This window comes from Coregonus clupeaformis, chromosome 21 (genome assembly GCF_020615455.1).
Source record: "Coregonus clupeaformis isolate EN_2021a chromosome 21, ASM2061545v1, whole genome shotgun sequence".
NCBI lineage: Eukaryota > Metazoa > Chordata > Actinopteri > Salmoniformes > Salmonidae > Coregonus > Coregonus clupeaformis.
In genome coordinates, this window is record NC_059212.1 from 42,639,710 (window position 1) to 42,658,754 (window position 19,045).

Below are 19,045 nucleotides of genomic sequence, written 5' to 3' on the forward strand. Positions count from 1 at the left end.
TGTCAGAGGAAGGCCCAAAAAACTGTCAAACACTCCAGTTACCCAAGTCATAGACTGTTCTCTCTGCTACCGCACAGCAAGCGGTACCGGCAAGCGGTTCCAGGCAGAGGTGGGACAAAGTCATTGTTATGCAAGTCACAAGTAAGTCTCAAGTCTTTGCCCTCGAGTCCCGAGTCAAGTCGAGTCAAAGATGAGGCAAGTCCCAAGTCGAGTCAAAAGTCAAAGCCATCAAGTCTCAAGTCGAGTCCAAAGTCCTACATTTTAGTTTCGAGTCATTTCAAGTCCTCTTAGCAAGCCTTTGCAAGTCATTACAAGTCCTCGTAGCAAGTCTTCTCGAGTCATAAGGCGCAAGTCCAAGTCAAGTCACGAGTCATTGATGTTAAAGTCCAAGTCGAGTTGCAAGTCTTTGTACATTTTGTCGAGTCGAGTCTGAAGTCATCAAATTCATGACTCGAGTCTGACTCGAGTCCAAGTCACATGACTCGAGTCCACACCTCTGGTTCCAGGTAACATGAAGTAAAGAATACTACAATATCTAGTATGAAAATGAATGGTTCCAGGTAACATGAAGTAAAGAAAACTACAATATCTAGTATGAAAGTGAATGGTTCCAGGTAACATGAAGTAAAGAATACTACAATATTTAGTATGAAAGTGAATGGTTTCAGGTAACATGAAGTAAAGAATACTACAATATCTAGTATGAAAGTGAATGGTTCCAGGTAACATTAAGTAAATAATACTACAATATCTAGTATGAAAGTGAATGGTTCCAGGTAACATGAAGTAAAGAATACTACAATATCTAGTATGAAAGTGAATGGTTCCAGGTAACATGAAGTAAAGAATACTACAATATCTAGTATGAAAGTGAATGGTTCCAGGTAACATGAAGTAAAGAATACTACAATATCTAGTATGAAAGTGAATGGTTCCAGGTAACATGAAGTAAAGAATACTACAATATCTAGTATGAAAGTGAATGGTTCCAGGTAACATGAAGTAAAGAATACTACAATATCTAGTATGAAAGTGAATGGTTCCAGGTAACATGAAGTAAAGAATACTACAATATCTAGTATGAAAGTGATGTCTAGTACAGTGACTCCTCCCCACTGGACTGTGATGTCAGCTGTTGTTGTTGTTGATGTTGTTGATGTTGTTTACAGTGTTGTTGTTTAAAGTGAGAACTCCTCCCCACTGGACTGTGATGTCAGTCTGCTGCTCCTGTACAGAACACTGCTGTTGTTGTTGTTATTGACAACGGTAACACCATGACAACAACCCTTCAACATTCTCTTCAGGTGGTTCCGGAACTTGACCCCAACGAACACGTAGAACAGAGGGTTGAGACAGCAGTAGGAGAACGCCAGCAGCCTGGTCACATAGAAGGAGTACTCTAACATGTTGCTGGCACCACACTCGACCCCTAGTGGTTTAGATGACTCAGCACTGCCAGCACCGCCTCCATCTTGTCCCTTATACACCAGCGTCCTGAGGAAGATGACAACGTTGTACGGCGCCCAGCCCACAAAGAACACCAGGACCAGGCCCAAGACCAGCCTGGCGGTCCTCTGGCTCCTCCTGTCTCCTCCACTCCTCTGGCGCCTAACCCTAACCCTAACCCTGGGCCTCAGGAGTCGGACTAGAATCTGACTGTAACAGACACACACCACTAGTAATGTCACTATGAAGAGGATGTTCTGCTGGTAGACCCCCCACAGCCTCCAGCCGACGTCTGCAACCTCACAGTACCGCTGGCCACCACTAGGGGCTTTAGAGTCACTAGGCCCATCAGGGTTGTTAGGGTCCACAGGATCAGTGATGATTAACTTGGTAAAGATGAGAGCTGGCGTAGCAGCTAACACACTGACGGTCCAGACAACCAATGAGACCACAGCGCTCCAGGTGCCCTGAGAGTGGGAGGGGCCTGACACCAGGTGAGATAGGGGGCGGAGCACGGCCAGGTAACGATGCAGTGTCATCAGGATGAGAAAGATGCCACTGCTGTAGTAGCCAGCATAGAACAGGAAGCTGACCGCCTTACAGGTGAGGTCACTGTAGCTCCAACCAATCAGGTGATAAGAGACCCAGAAGGGAAGGCCGCAGGTGAACACCAGGTCAGACAATGCCAGGTTCATCATGAACGCATTCGTCAGTGACCGAAGACACTCGTACCTGGGAGAGAAGCAGAGACACACAGCACTGTTTGAAACACAACACACAACACTGTTTTAAACACAACACTGTTTTAAACACAACACTGTTTTAAACACAACACTGTTGTTTTAAACACAACACATCAATGTTGTTTTAAACACAACACAACACTGTTTTAAACACAACACTGTTTTAAACACAACGCAACACTGTTTTAAACACAACACTGTTTTAAACACAACGCAACACTGTTTTAAACAACACACAACACTGTCGCTAGCTAACCAAGGTGCACGAACACAGGAACATACAACAACTCTTAGAGGACAATGGAAGTTGACTTCAAAACCCTGATGAAGACTACAGTAATAGTCCTACCCTGAAACCCTGATGAAGACTACAATAATAGTCCTACCCTGAAACCCTGATGAAGACTACAGTAATAGTCCTACCCTGAAACCCTGATGAAGACTACAGTAATAGTCCTACCCTGAAACCCTGATGAAGACTACAGTAATAGTCCTACCCTGAAACCCCGATGAAGACTACAGTAATAGTCCTACCCTGAAACCCTGATGAAGACTACAGTAATAGTCCTACCCTGAAACCCGGATGCAGACTACAGTAATAGTCCTACACTGAAACCCTGATGAAGACACGAAAGTAATAGTCCTACCCTGAAACCCTGATAAAGACTACAGTAATAGTCCTACCCTGAAACCCTGATGAAGACTACAGTAATAGTCCTACACTGAAACCCGGATGAAGACTACAGTAATAGTCCTACACTGAAACATTGATGAAGACTACAGTAATAGTCCTACCCTGAAACCCTGATGAAGACTACAGTAATAGTCCTACCCTGAAACCCTGATGAAGACACGAAAGTAATAGTCCTACCCTGAAACCCTGATGAAGACTACAGTAATAGTCCTACCCTGAAACCCTGATGAAGACTACAGTAATAGGCCTACCCTGAAACCCTGATGAAGACTACAGTAATAGTCCTACCCTGAAACCCTGATGAAGACTACAGTAATAGTCCTACCCTGAAACCCTGATGAAGACTACAGTAATAGTCCTACCCTGAAACCCTGATGAAGACTACAGTAATAGTCCTACCCTGAAACCCTGATGAAGACTACAGTAATAGTCCTACCCTGAAACCCTAATGAAGACTACAGTAATAGTCCTACCCTGAAACCCTGATGAAGACTACAGTAATAGTCCTACCCTCCTTGGACTGTCACTAGTTACCTCGCTCTCTCTGAACAAGATGCATGAATAGAGCAGCAAGCCAAGTTAAAATGAGGAAAATATTCATGATCTATTTCTCATCGTCAGACTGTCCTACCTGGCCAGAACCACCAACACCAGCAGGTTACCCACAAGGCTTAGCGCAATGACCACGGAGAGGACCATGGGTGTGACGAGGGCTCCGAACCTGACCACATCTGTCTTGGAACAGACTTCATCATCGTACTCATCGTCCCATTTGGTGGTTCCATTGCCGTAGTTGGGGGTAGTGGGTCTCATTCCTTCCTCTACAGTGTTAAACAGGTACACTGTAGGAAACAGCTGAGATTGAAGAAGTGTTAATGAGTGAGATTCCTATAAGGGAAAATAGGTTCAACTATACCCAGTAACAATGATAGCATGAAGAAAATACTAATAAATATACCATTTGATTTTACATACAATGGTATCAGTTCCTGTTTGACTAGCTCCTCCAGAGGGTCAGACTCAGTCAATCTGGGCTCCTCCAGAGGTTCATATCTTTGATAAGGTGTTACAAGCTGAAGTAAACAGTAAGCATGTTAAAATATACTGAACAAAAATAGAAACGCAACATGCAACAATTAAAAAGATTTGACTGAGTTACAGTTCATATCAGGGGCGCAACTTTCACTGGGGACGGGGGGGGTCATGTCCCCCCCCACATTCTGAAATCAAATTTTTGTCCCCCCCAGTTTTATCATTGGAATGTGATACAAAAAGTTGGCAATGGTGTGCTTTAGGACCATGCGGACGCCTCCAAGCGGTCGGGTAGGCTGTTTGGAGTGTTAAGCCGGCTGGATTTAGGACCACGCGGACACCACAGAGCGGGCTGACAGGATGTGTGAACACAAAGCTTCTGGAAGGCTGGCTGGACCAGCATGGGAGAGTTCAGCATAGTTCAGTGTGTATGTGTTGCACTCTTTCACCAAGTTTTAAAAGCAAGCAGAGCATTAACTGGCTACTCTTTAGTTGACTGATGTAGCTGGCAAGGTAACTGCTGTTGAACTTAACAGAAAAAAACTAGTGTTTATTTGCAGTGCTGAGCTAGTAGTGTAACTGACATGTACAGTCACGCTAATGTTTTATCCCCTCTCGACTGAGGTGAATGAATAAGCTACGCTAGCTAGTAGCTACCACAGCTCTAGCCTCTAGTTATCTGTCAGATAGCGATATGAGGTGGATATTATTACAATCTAACAGCTCTGGTTTGTATGGAAATAATTTCTAGCCTTTGTTTTGTCCCGTTTCAGAAGTAAATTAACTTGGCTAGCTTTCACCAGTTGATGTACCGTTAGAGAGCTCGCAAAAAAGTTGGCTAATGTTAGCTATTCTTTTTGCCTCAATCACACTAGACCTAAATCAAATGATGAAACCATCGGCCAAATGATTGAAGATTGATATTCTGACGTTTTTTCTGTGCAATGTGAGTTTTATTAGTCAGTATGGCAATGTAACGGTATTGATCTGTCAGTTTCCCTAGCTAATTCCCTACTTTTCACACTGACACAGTAATAAACATCTCTAACGTTACAGGCTTCACTGTCATGGTGCACAGTAGAGGTCTGCGCGGGACCCATTTCTTCACTCCGCCCGCACCAGCTGTCTTTCTGTCCGACTCCCACCTGCTACCTCAAGAACTGGTCCAAACCCAACCGCTACCTCAAGAACTGGTCCAAACCCAACCGCTACCTCAGGAACTGGTCCAAACCCAACCGCTACCTCAGGAACTGGTCCAAACCCAACCGCTACCTCAGGAACTGGTCCAAACCCAACCGCTACCTCAGGAACTGGTCCAAACCCAACCCCAGTCCCGCAATGTTATTTCAGGCCTATGTGACGCAGCTCACTGCCAGACATGGTCGCGGCAACTTTGCGCACTATAGGCAATATCAAATATGCAAAAATTACTTACGAAATAAGTTAAATTACTAGAGATTCTCACATGGCCCTTCCATTGTATTACTGGGCTATATCAGCCAATATGCTAGATGTAGTTTGAAGAGAGCAGAGTTGGAGAGACTTGCACTTTCTCTTGAGCTATTTTTATAGCCTACCTTTTAGGAGTGGGAAGATTTTCAGATGGAGAAATATAATAATAATAATATGCCATTTAGCAGATGCTTTATCCAAAGAGACTTACAGTCATGTGTGCATAAATTTTTACGTATGGGTGGTCCCGGGGATCGAACCCACTACCCTGGCGTTACAAGCACCATGCTCTACCAAATGAGCTACAGAGGACCACTGAATTTGTGTGATCAATATTTAGCAGGCAGAGACAAATAATAAATGGGTAATCAATACTTATTGAAAATGAAAAGGTGCAAAGCTCGCTCACCATAGCTGCCTAACCTATGCTCACCATAGCTGCCTAACCTATGCTCACCATAGTAGACTAACCTATGCTCACCATAGTAACCTAACCTATGCTCACCATAATAGACTAACCTATGCTCACCATAGTAACCTAACCTATGCTCACCATAGTAACCTAACATGTGCTCACCATAGTAGACTAACCTATGCTCACCATAGTAGACTAACCTATGCTCACCATAGCTGCCTAACCAATACTCACCATAGTAGCCTAACATATGCTCACCATAGTAGACTAACCTATGCTCACCATAGTAGACTAACCTATGCTCACCATAGTAGACTAACCTATGCTCACCATAGTAACCTAACCTATGCTCACCATAGTAACCTAACCTATGCTCACCATAATAGAGTAACCTATGCTCACCATAGTAACCTAACCTATGCTCACCATAGTAACCTAACCTGTGCTCACCATAGTAGACTAACCTATGCTCACCATAGCTGCCTAACCAATACTCACCATAGTAGCCTAACATATGCTCACCATAGTAGACTAACCTATGCTCACCATAGTAGACTAACCTATGCTCACCATAGTAGCCTAACCTATGCTCACCATAGTAACCTAACCTATGCTCACCATAGTAGACTAACCTATGCTCACCATAGTAACCTAACCTATGCTCACCATAGTAGACTAACCTATGCTCACCATAGTAACTTAACATGAGCTCACCATAATAACCTAACCTATGCTCACCATAGTAACCTAACCTATGCTCACCTTAGTAACCTAACCTATGCTCACCATAGTAACCTAACTTATGCTCACCATAGTAACCTAACCTATGCTCACCTTAGGAACCTAACCTATGCTCACCATAGTAACATAACTTATGCTCACCATAGTAACCTAACCTATGATCACCATAGTAACCTAACCTATGCTCACCATAGTAACCTAACCTATGCTCACCATAGTAACCTAACCTATGCTCACCATAGTAACCTAACCTATGCTCACCATAGTAACCTAACCTATGCTCACCATAGTAGACTAACCTATGCTCACCATACTAACCTAACCTATGCTCACCATAGTAGACTAACCTATGCTCACCATAGTAGACTAATCTATGCTCACCATAGTAACCTAACCTATGCTCACCATAGTAGACTAACCTATGCTCACCATAGTAACCTAACCTATGCTCACCATAGTAGACTAACCTATGCTCATCATAGTAACCTAACCTATGCTCACCTTAGTAACCTAACCTATGATCACCATAGTAACCTGACCTATGCTCAACATAGTAACCTGACCTATGCTCACCATAGTAGCCTAACCTATGCTCACCATAGTAATCTAACCTATGCTCACCTTAGTAACCTAACCTATGCTCACCATAGTAACCTAACCTATGCTCACCAGAGTAACCTAACCTGTGCTCACCATAGTAGACTAACCTATGCTCACCATAGTAACCTAACCTATGCTCACCATAGTAGACTAACCTATGCTCATCATAGTAACCTAACCTATGCTCACCTTAGTAACCTAACCTATGATCACCATAGTAACCTGACCTATGCTCAACATAGTAACCTGACCTATGCTCACCATAGTAGCCTAACCTATGCTCACCATAGTAATCTAACCTATGCTCACCTTAGTAACCTAACCTATGCTCACCATAGTAACCTAACCTATGCTCACCATAGTAACCTAACCTGTGCTCACCATAGTAACCTAACCTATGATCACCATAGTAACCTAACCTATGATCACCATAGTAACCTAACCTATGTTCACCATAGAAACCTAAACTATGTTCACCATAGTAACCTAACCTATGCTCACCATAGTAACCTAACCTATGCTGACCATAGTAACCTAACCTATGCTCACCATAGTAACCTAACCTATGATCACCATAGTAACCTAACCTATGCTCACCATTGTAACCTAACCTATGCTCACCATAGTAACCTAACCTATGCTCAACAAAGTAACCTAACCTATGCTCACCATAGTAACCTAACCTATGCTCACCATAGTAACCTAACCTATGCTCACCATAGTAACCTAACCTATGCTCACCATAATAGACTAACCTATGCTCACCATAGTAGACTAATCAATGCTCACCATAGTAACCTAACCTATGCTGACCATAGTAACCTAACCTATGCTCACCATAGTAGCCTAACCTATGCTCACCATAGCAGCCTAACCTATGCTCACCATAGTAGACTAACCTATGCTCACCATAGTACACTAACCTATGCTCACCATAGTAGCCTAACCTATGCTCACCTTAGTAACCTAACCTATGCTCATCATAGTAATCTAACCTATGCTCACCATCGTAGACTAACTTATGCTCACCATAGTAACCTAACCTATGCTCACCATAGTAACTTAACATAAGCTCACCATAGTAACCTAACCTATGCTCATCATAGTAACCTAACCTATGCTCACCTTAGTAACCTAACCTATGATCACCATAGTAACCTGACATATGCTCAACATAGTAACCTGACCTATGCTCACCATAGTAGCCTAACCTATGCTCACCATAGTAACCTAACCTATGCTCACCATAGTAACCTAACTTATGCTCACCATAGTAACCTAACCTATGCTCACCTTAGTAACCTAACCTATGCTCACCATAGTAACATAACTTATGCTCACCATAGTAACCTAACCTATGATCACCATAGTAACCTAACCTATGCTCACCATAGTATCCTAACCTATGCTCACCATAGTAACCTAACCTATAATCACCATAGTAACCTAACCTATGCTCACCATAGTAGACTAACCTATGCTCACCATAGTAACCTAACCTATGCTCACCATAGTATACTAACCTATGCTCACCATAGTAGACTAACCTATGCTCACCATAGTAACCTAACCTATGCTCACCATAGTAGACTAACCTATGCTCACCATAGTAACCTAACCTATGCTCACCATAGTAGACTAACCTATGCTCATCATAGTAACCTAACCTATGCTCACCTTTGTAACCTAACCTATGATCACCATAGTAACCTGACCTATGCTCAACATATTAACCTAACCTATGCTCACCATAGTAGCCTAACCTATGCTCACCATAGTAACCTAACCTATGCTCACCTTAGTAACCTAACCTATGCTCACCATAGTAACCTAACCTATGCTCACCATAGTAACCTAACCTGTGCTCACCATAGTAACCTAACCTATTCTCACCATAGTAACCTAACCTATGATCACCATAGTAACCTAACCTATGTTCAGCATAGAAACCAAAACTATGTTCACCATAGTAACCTAACCTATGTTCACCATAGAAACCTAAACTATGTTCACCATAGTAACCTAACCTATGCTCACCATAGTAACCTAACCTATGCTCACCATAGTAACCTAACCTATGCTCACCATAGTAACCTAACCTATGCTCACCATAGTAACCCAACCTATGCTCACCATTGTAACCTAACCTATGCTCACCATAGTAACCTAACCTATGCTCAACAAAGTAACCTAACCTATGCTCACCATAGTAACCTAACCTATGCTCACCATAGTAACCTAACCTATGCTCACCATTGTAACCTAACCTATGCTCACCATAGTAACCTAACCTATGCTCAACAAAGTAACCTAACCTATGCTCACCATAGTAACCTAACCTATGCTCACCATAGTAACCTAACCTATGCTCACCATAGTAACCTAACCTATGCTCACCATAATAGACTAACCTATGCTCACCATAGTAGACTAATCAATGCTCACCATAGTAACCTAACCTATGCTCACCATAGTAACCTAACCTATGCTCACCAACGTAGCCTAACCTATGCTCACCATAGCAGCCTAACCTATGCTCACCATAGTAGACTAACCTATGCTCACCATAGTACACATAGCCCGTCTGGTGTTCAACCTTCCCAAGTTCTCTCACGTCACCCCCCTCCTCCGCACACTCCACTGGCTTCCAGTTGAAGCTCGCATCCGTTACAAGACCATGGTGCTTGCCTATGGAGCAGTGAGGGGAACGGCACCTCTGTACCTTCGGGCTCTGATCAGTCCCTACACCCAAACGAGGGCATTGCGTTCATCCACCTCTGGCCTGCTGGCTCCCCTTCCTCTGCGGAAGCATAGTTCCCGCTCAGCCCAGTCAAAACTGTTCGCTGCTCTGGCACCCCAATGGTGGAACAAGCTCCCTCACGACGCCAGGACAGCGGAGTCACTCACCACCTTCCGGAGACATTTGAAACCCCACCTCTTTAAGGAATACCTGGGATAGGATAAAGTAATCCTTCTACCCCCCCCAAAATTGTAAAGTGGTTATCCCACTGGCTATACGGTGAATGCACCAATTTGTGAGTCGCTCTGGCTAAGAGCGTCTGCTAAATGACGTTAATGTGCCCTTGAGCAAGGCACTTAACCCTAATTGCTCCTGTAAGTCGCTCTGGATAAGAGCGTCTGCTAAATGACTAAAATGTAAATGTAAATGTACTAACCTATGCTCACCATAGTAGCCTAACCTATGCTCACCATAGTAGACCAACCTATGCTCACCATAGTAGGCTAACCTATGCTCACCATAGTAGCCTAACCTATGCTCACCATAGTAGACCAACCTATGCTCACCATAGTAGACCAACCTATGCTCACCATAGTAACCTAACCTATGCTCATCATAGTAACCTAACCTATGCTCACCATAGTAGACTAACTTATGCTCACCATAGTAACCTAACCTATGCTCACAATAGTAACTTAACATAAGCTCACCATAGTAACCCAACCTATGCTCACCATAGTTACCTAACCTATGCTCACCATAGTAACCTAACCTATGCTCACCATAGTAACCTAATCTATGCTCACCATAGTAACTTAACCTATGCTCACCATAATAACCTAACCTATGCTCAACATAGTAACCTAACCTATGCTCACCATAGTAACCTAACCTATGCTCACCATAGTAACCTAACCTATGCTCACCTTAGTAACCTAACCTATGCTCACCATAGTAACCTAACGAATGCTCACCATAGTAACCTAACCTATGCTCACCATAGTAACCTAACTTATGCTCACCATAGTAACCTAACCTATGCTCACCTTAGTAACCTAACCTATGCTCACCATAGTAACCTAACTTATGCTCACCATAGTATTCTAACCTATGCTCACCTTAGTAACCTAACCTATGCTCACCATAGTAACCTAACTCATGCTCACCATAGTAACCTAACCATTGATCACCATAGTAACCTGACCTATGCTCAACATAGTTACCTGACCTATGCTCACCATAGTAACCTAGCCTATGCTCACCATAGTAACCTAACCTGTGCTCACCATAGTAACCTAACCTATGCTCACCATAGTAACCTAACCTATGCTCACCATAGTAACCTAACTTATGCTCACCATAGTAACCTAACTTATGATCACCATAGTAACCTAACTTATGCTCACCATAGTAGCCTAATTTATGCTCACCATAGTAACCTAACCTATGATCACCATAGTAACCTGACCTATGCTCAACATAGTAACCTGACCAAGGCTCACCATAGTAGCCTAACCTATGCACACCATAGTAACCTAACCTATGCTCACCATAGTAACCTAACCTGTGCTCACCATAGCAACCTATTCCTATTCTCACCATAGTAGCCTCACCTATGATCACCATAGTAACCTAACCTATGCTCACCATAGTAACCTAACTTATGCTCACTATAGTAACCTAACCTATGCTCACCATAGTAACCTAACCTATGATCACCATAGTAACCTAACCTATGCTCACCATAGTAACCTAACCTGTGCTCACCATAGTAACCTAACCTATGCTCACCATAGTAGACTAACCTATGCTCATCATAGTAACCTAACCTATGCTCACCTTAGTAACCTAACCTATGATCACCATAGTAACCTGACCTATGCTCAACATAGTAACCTGACCTATGCTCACCATAGTAGCCTAACCTATGCTCACCATAGTAATCTAACCTATGCTCACCTTAGTAACCTAACCTATGTTCACCATAGAAACCTAAACTATGTTCACCATAGTAACCTAACCTATGCTCACCATAGTAACCTAACCTATGCTGACCATAGTAACCTAACCTATGCTCACCATAGTAACCTAACCTATGATCACCATAGTAACCTAACCTATGCTCACCATTGTAACCTAACCTATGCTCACCATAGTAACCTAACCTATGCTCAACAAAGTAACCTAACCTATGCTCACCATAGTAACCTAACCTATGTTCAGCATAGAAACCAAAACTATGTTCACCATAGTAACCTAACCTATGTTCACCATAGAAACCTAAACTATGTTCACCATAGTAACCTAACCTATGCTCACCATAGTAACCTAACCTATGCTCACCATAGTAACCTAACCTATGCTCACCATAGTAACCTAACCTATGCTCACCATAGTAACCTAACCTATGCTCACCATTGTAACCTAACCTATGCTCACCATAGTAACCTAACCTATGCTCAACAAAGTAACCTAACCTATGCTCACCATAGTAACCTAACCTATGCTCACCATAGTAACCTAACCTATGCTCACCATAGTAACCTAACCTATGCTCACCATAATAGACTAACCTATGCTCACCATAGTAGACTAATCAATGCTCACCATAGTAACCTAACCTATGCTCACCATAGTAACCTAACCTATGCTCACCAACGTAGCCTAACCTATGCTCACCATAGTACACATAGCCCGTCTGGTGTTCAACCTTCCCAAGTTCTCTCACGTCACCCCCCTCCTCCGCACACTCCACTGGCTTCCAGTTGAAGCTCGCATCTGCTACAAGACCATGGTGCTTGCCTATGGAGCAGTGAGGGGTACGGCACCTCTGTACCTTCGGGCTCTGATCAGTCCCTACACCCAAACGAGGGCATTGCGTTCATCCACCTCTGGCCTGCTGGCTCCCCTTCCTCTGCGGAAGCATAGTTCCCGCTCAGCCCAGTCAAAACTGTTCGCTGCTCTGGCACCCCAATGGTGGAACAAGCTCCCTCACGACGCCAGGACAGCGGAGTCACTCACCACCTTCCGGAGACATTTGAAACCCCACCTCTTTAAGGAATACCTGGGATAGGATAAAGTAATCCTTCTACCCCCCCCTAACCTATGCTCACCATAGTAACCTAACCTATGCTCACCATAGTAACCTAACCTATGCTCACTATAGTAACCTAACCTATGCTCACCATAGTAACCTAACCTATGCTCTCCATAGTAACCTAACCTATGCTCACCATAGTAACCTAACCTATGCTCACCATAGTAACCTAACCTATACTCACCATAGTAACCTAACCTATGGTCACCATAGTAACCTAACCTATGATCACCATAGTAACCTAACCTGTTTGTGCATTGTGCCTTTTCCTTTTCAGTCATGATTACATGTTGTGATTGCACGTTGGTTGAGCGTCCTCCACTTCTTTCCATTATCAATATTTATTTACAGACACTGTAGTAAACTATAGCCTAAATATATAAGAGTTAATTTCATATTTAAGTTAACTGCCAGGTGACGTGATTCTCTGCCCATGTAGGCAGCCTACTCTATCTCAATGATATCACACATACTAGGCGCACTTGAACTCTCACGCCCAACTAGGAGAGGTAGGCTACTGAAGTTGAAGCTGCGTATTCTGAGAGTGTGAATAATGTCTAAGCAGGATCAGATGGTGACAGGGGTCCCTGCAGGGTCAGGCAGCCAGGGAAGACCAGTCAGGGTCAGGCAGCCAGGGAAGACCAGTCAGGGTCAGGCAGCCAGGGAAGACCAGTCAGGGTCAGGCAGCCAGGGAAGACCAGTCAGGGTCAGGCAGCCAGGGAAGACCAGTCAGGGTCAGGCAGCCAGGGAAGACCAGTCAGGGTCAGGCAGCCAGGGAAGACCAGTCAGGGTCAGGTAGCCAGGGAAGACCAGTCAGGGTCAGGTAGCCAGGGAAGACCAGTCAGGGTCAGGCAGCCAGGGAAGACCAGTCAGGGTCAGGCAGCCAGGGAAGACCAGTCTGGGTCAGGCAGCCAGGGAAGACCAGTCTACGGAGCTCAGGTGAATTTTGCAGTATATTAACAATATCAGTGAATGATACAAAGTTCCATCTTGAATTGATGGGGACACCTACAGTAGCTACAGGACAGCAGCTTAAAGCTACAGTCTGGGATCTGGGAATAATGGTAATTTCAATCATTGAACCATTGATTCTATTCTTGGATAATATAATGTGTAAATGTACACCAAGGTCATTCTTTGTCATGCCTCATCTTAGGAGGATCAGGTGGTGACGGGGGTCTCAGCAGGGTCAGGCAGCCAGGGAAGACCAGTCTGGGACGGAGGCGAGGTCAACACTTTATTCTCTCTGTGCAGCAAACAAAGGACAAGCCAGATGCTATTTTAAGGCAGTCTGACAAACCTCCAAAGTTGAAAGTTGACTGTATACTGGGCAACTTTCATAAGGACTGGATGCCTTATATGGAACACAGTAGGATTAAAGGAGTCTGTATTGAAAACATGTCCACGTCAGCTTATTTAGCTGCTGGGCTGCTCAGTCCTGGCCCTGGGGTCTGCCGTCCTCTGGGTTGTCACTCTGGCCTTGGCCTAACACACCCGAAACCAATAATGAATGAGTGGGGTGTGTTGGGGCGCTGCAGGGTGGTGGACCCCAGGGACAGGACGGGGTGACCCAGCTATATTGTGTGCACAGGAAGGCCAAAAACACAACAAGGACATCAACCACCCGAGCCACTTCCTGCTCACCCCACTATCATCCAGAAGGAGAGGTCAGTACAGGTGCATCAAAGCTGGGACCGAGAGAATGAAAAATAGCTTCTATCTCAAGGCCATCAGACTGTTAAATAGCCATCGCTTGGTGGCTTCCACCCGGTTACGTAACCCTGCAGCTTAGAGGCTGCTGCCTCTATATACATAGACTTGGAACCACTGGCCACTTTAATAACGGAACATTAGTCACTCTAATAGTTTTGACATATTTTTTGCTTTACTCATCTCATATGTAAACTCTGAAAAAAAGAAACGCCCCTTTTTCAGGACGCTGTCTTTCAAAGATAATTAGTTAAATTCCAAATAACTTCACAGATCTTCATTGTAAAGGGTTTAAACACTGTTTCCCATGCTTGTTCAATGAACCATAAACAATTAATGAACATGCACCTGTGGAACGGTCGGTAAGACACTAACAGCTTACAGACGGTAGGCAATTAAGGTCACAGTTATGAAAACTTAGGACACTAAAGAGGCCTTTCTACTGACTCTGAAAAACACCAAAAGAAAGATGCCCAGGGTCCCTGCTCATCTGCGTGAACGTGCCTTAGGCATGCTGCAAGGAGGCATGAGGACTGCAGATGTGGCCAGGGCAATAAATTGCAATGTCCGTACTGTGAGACGCCTAAGACAGCGCTACAGGGAGACAGGACTGACAGCTGATTGTCCTCGCAGTGGTAGACCACGTGTAACAACACCTGCACAGGATCGGTACATCCGAACATCACACCTGCGGGACAGGTACAGGATGGCAACAACAACTGCCTGAGTTACACCAGGAACGCACAATCCCTCCATCAGTGCTCAGACTGTCCGCAATAGGCTGAGAGAGGCTGGACTGAGGGCTTGTAGGCCTGTTGTAAGGCAGGTCCTCACCAGACATCACCGGCAACAACGTCGCCTATGGGCACAAACCCACCGTCGCTGGACCAGACAGGACTGGCAAAAAGTGCTCTTCACTGACGAGTCGCAGTTTTGTCTCACCAGGGTTGATGGTCGGATTCGCGTTTATCATCGAAGGAATGAACGTTACACCGAGGCCTGTACTCTGGAGTGGGATCGATTTGGAGGTGGAGGGTCCGTCATGGTCTGGGGCGGTGTGTCACAGCATCATCGGACTGAGCTTGTTGTCATTGCAGGCAATCTCAACGCTGTGCGTTACAGGGAAGACATCCTCCTCCCTCATTTTTTTGCTGACGTTTCTTTTTTTGCGTTTATATACTGTATTCTATTGTACTGTATCTTAGTCTATGCCACTCTGACATTGCTCATCCTAATATTTTATTCATTCCTTAATTCTATTATTTTACTTATAGGTTGTGTGTATTGTTGTGAATTGTATATATAGTAACCTGACCTATGCTCAACGTAGTAACCTGACCTATGCTATACTGCACTGTTGGAGCTAGAAACACAAGCATTTCGCTACACCCACAATAACATCTAATAAGTGCCTTGCTTAAGGGCAGGTCAACAGATTTTTCACCTAGTCGGCTCGGGGATTAGAACCAGCAACCTTTCGGTTACTGGCACAACACTCTTACCCACTAAACTACCTGCCACCCTCAATCCAATTGAGAATCTGTGGTATGACTTAAAGATTGCTGTACACCAGCGGAACCCATCCAATTTGAAGGAGCTGGAGCAGTTTTGCGTTGAAGAATAGGAAAAAAAATCCCAGTGGCTAGATGTGCCAAGCTTATAGAGACATACCCCAAGAGACTTGCAGCTGTAATTGTTGCAAAATGTGGCTCTGCAAAGTATTGACTTTGGGGGGGTGAATAGTTATGCACACTGAAGTTTTCAGTTTTTTTTTTCTTGTTTGTTTCACAAGAAAAAACATTTTGCATCTTCAAAGTGGTAGGCATGTTGTGTAAATCAAATGATACAAACCCTCAAAAAATCCATTTTAATTCCAGGTTGTAAGGCAACAAAATAGGAAAAATGCCAAGGGGGGTGAATACTTTCGCAAGCCGCTGTAGAGGATGTCTTAATAAAGACATTGTTAGGCTATTGGTTAAAGGTGCAACACAATATTTATTATTGAATTACATTTGATCTAGTTCAATCTTTTTAACCACTTAAACATATTTAATAATGATCTCTTATCTAGTTTGACATATTTGCTTACTTTTTGTTCTAAATAGAGACGGTATATTGGATTGTGTAAAAATGCAGGAAAAATTCTGGGGGAGTGGCGCTCCTGGTTCATATAAGGAAATCAGTCAATTGAAATAAATAAATGAGGCCCTAATCTATGGATTTCACATGACTGGGAATACAGATATGCATCTGTTGGTCACAGATACATTTGAAAAAGGTAGGGGCGTGGATCAGAAAACCAGTCAGTATCTGGTGTGACCATTTGCCTCATGCAGCATGACACATCTCCTTCACATAGAGTTGATCAGGCTGTTGATTGTGGCCTGTGGAATGTTGTTCCACTCCTCTTCAATGGCTGTGCAAAGTGGCTGGATATTGGTGGGAACTGGAACACGCTGTCGTACACATCGATCCAGAGCATCCCAAACATGCTCAATGGATGACATGTCTGGTGAGTATGCAGGCCATGGAAGAACTGGGACATTTTCAGCTTCCAGGAATTGTGTACAGATCCTTGCGACATGGAGCCGTGCATTATCATGCTGGAACATGAGGTGATGGCGGCGGATGAATGGCACGACATTGGGCCTCAGGATCTCATCACAGTATCTCTGTGCATTAAAATTGCCATCGATAAAATGCAATTGTGTTCATTGTCCGTAGCTTATGCCTGCCCATACCATAACCCCACCATTACATTTTAGCAGACGCTCTTATCCAGAGCGACTTACAGTTAGTGAGTGCATACATTTTCCATACTGGCCCCCCATGGGAATCGAACCCACAACCCTGGCGTTGTAAGCGCCATGCTCTACCAACTGAGCTACAGGGGCACTCTGTTCACAACGTCGACCTCAGCAAACACCTCGCCCACACAACGCCATACACGTGGCCTGCAGTTGTGAGGCCGGTTGGACGCACTGCCAAATTCTCTAAAACGACGTTGGAGGCGGCTTATGGTAAATAAATGAACATTCAATTCTCCGGCAACAGCTCCGGTGGACATTCCTGCAGTCAGCATGCCAATTGCACGCTCCCTCAAAACTTGAGACATCCGTGGAATTGTGCACATTTTAGTGGCATTTTATTGTTCCCAGCACAAGGTGTACGTGTGTAATGATCATGCTGTTTAATCAGCTTCTTGATATGCCACACCTGTCAGGTGGATGGATTATCTTGGCAAAGGAGAAATGCTCACTAACAGGGATGTAAACAAATTTGTGCACAAAATTAGAGTGAAATAAGCTTTTTGTGCATATGGAAAAGTTCTGGATCTTTTATTTCACCTTATGAAACATGGGACCAAGACTTTACATGTCGCATTTATATTTTTGTTCAGTGTATATTAGATATAAAATGTATATCCCTGTAGAGGATGTCTTAATAAAGACATTAGGCTATTGGTTAAAGGTGCAACACAATATTTATTATTGAATTACATTTGATCTAGTTCAGTCTTTTTAACCACTTAAACATATTTAATAATGATCTCTTATCTAGTTTGACATATTTGCTTACTTTTTGTTCTAAATAGAGACGGTATATTGGATTGTGTAAAAATGCAGGAAAAATTCTGGGGGAGTGGCACTCCTGGTTCATATAAGGAAATCAGTCAAAGTACCAACACTTTACATGTCGCGTTTATATTTTTGTTCAGTGTATATTAGATATAACATGTATATCCCTCCTCCTACCTCCATGTTGACTCCTTCAGCATCCATCTCCCTGTAGAGGTGTGTAATCCCAGCAGGACAGGTGGTGCTAGTTAGGATCCTGCTCTGACTGGAACACACAGACCCTGGAACACACAGACCCTGGAACACACAGACCCTGGAGCACACAGACCCTGGAACACACAGACCCTGGAACACACAGACCCTGGAACACACAGACCCTGGAACACACAGACCCTGGAGCACACAGACCCTGGTTGTTGCTAAATGACTACAGGTGAGGAGGACTGATCTGGTTCAGAGGCTGACTGTCTCAGATGCCTGCTCTGAGTGACTGGGACACCAGACTCTATGGGATCTAGCTAGACAAATGGCACCCTATTCCCTATATGGTGCACTACTTTATATAGAGCACTATGGGGGCTCTGGTCAAAAGGCATTTGGGACGTACCTATAGTATGAAAGTTGCACCTGAAATCCAACTGCAGGGATCTGTTCCGCATAGAAACAGGAAAGACACTGGACATGATGCGTCACTGTTCCCTTTAATAATAATAAGCCATTTAGCAGACGCTTTTATCCAAAGCAACTTACAGTCATGTGTGCATACATTTTTACGTATGGGTGGTCCCAGGGATTGA

General features: G+C 43.9%; 1 protein-coding gene and 1 non-coding gene across 2 annotated transcripts; both read right to left on the reverse strand.

The window, feature by feature from the left end:
- Window positions 1-778: 778 nt before the first annotated feature.
- On the reverse strand, window positions 779-18,544 carry LOC121534697 (chemokine XC receptor 1-like). The gene is made up of 3 exons (XM_041841284.1): window positions 18,426-18,544; window positions 3,515-3,738; window positions 779-2,178 (listed from the first exon to the last, which is right to left on the reverse strand). The coding sequence occupies exons 1-3, from the start codon at window positions 18,450-18,452 to the stop codon at window positions 1,179-1,181; spliced, it is 1,251 nt and encodes a 416-aa protein (XP_041697218.1). The 5' UTR covers window positions 18,453-18,544; the 3' UTR covers window positions 779-1,178.
- trnav-uac lies at window positions 17,492-17,564 on the reverse strand. Its single transcript has one exon. It is a non-coding gene; the product is annotated as a tRNA-Val (tRNA).
- Window positions 18,545-19,045: the final 501 nt, after the last annotated feature.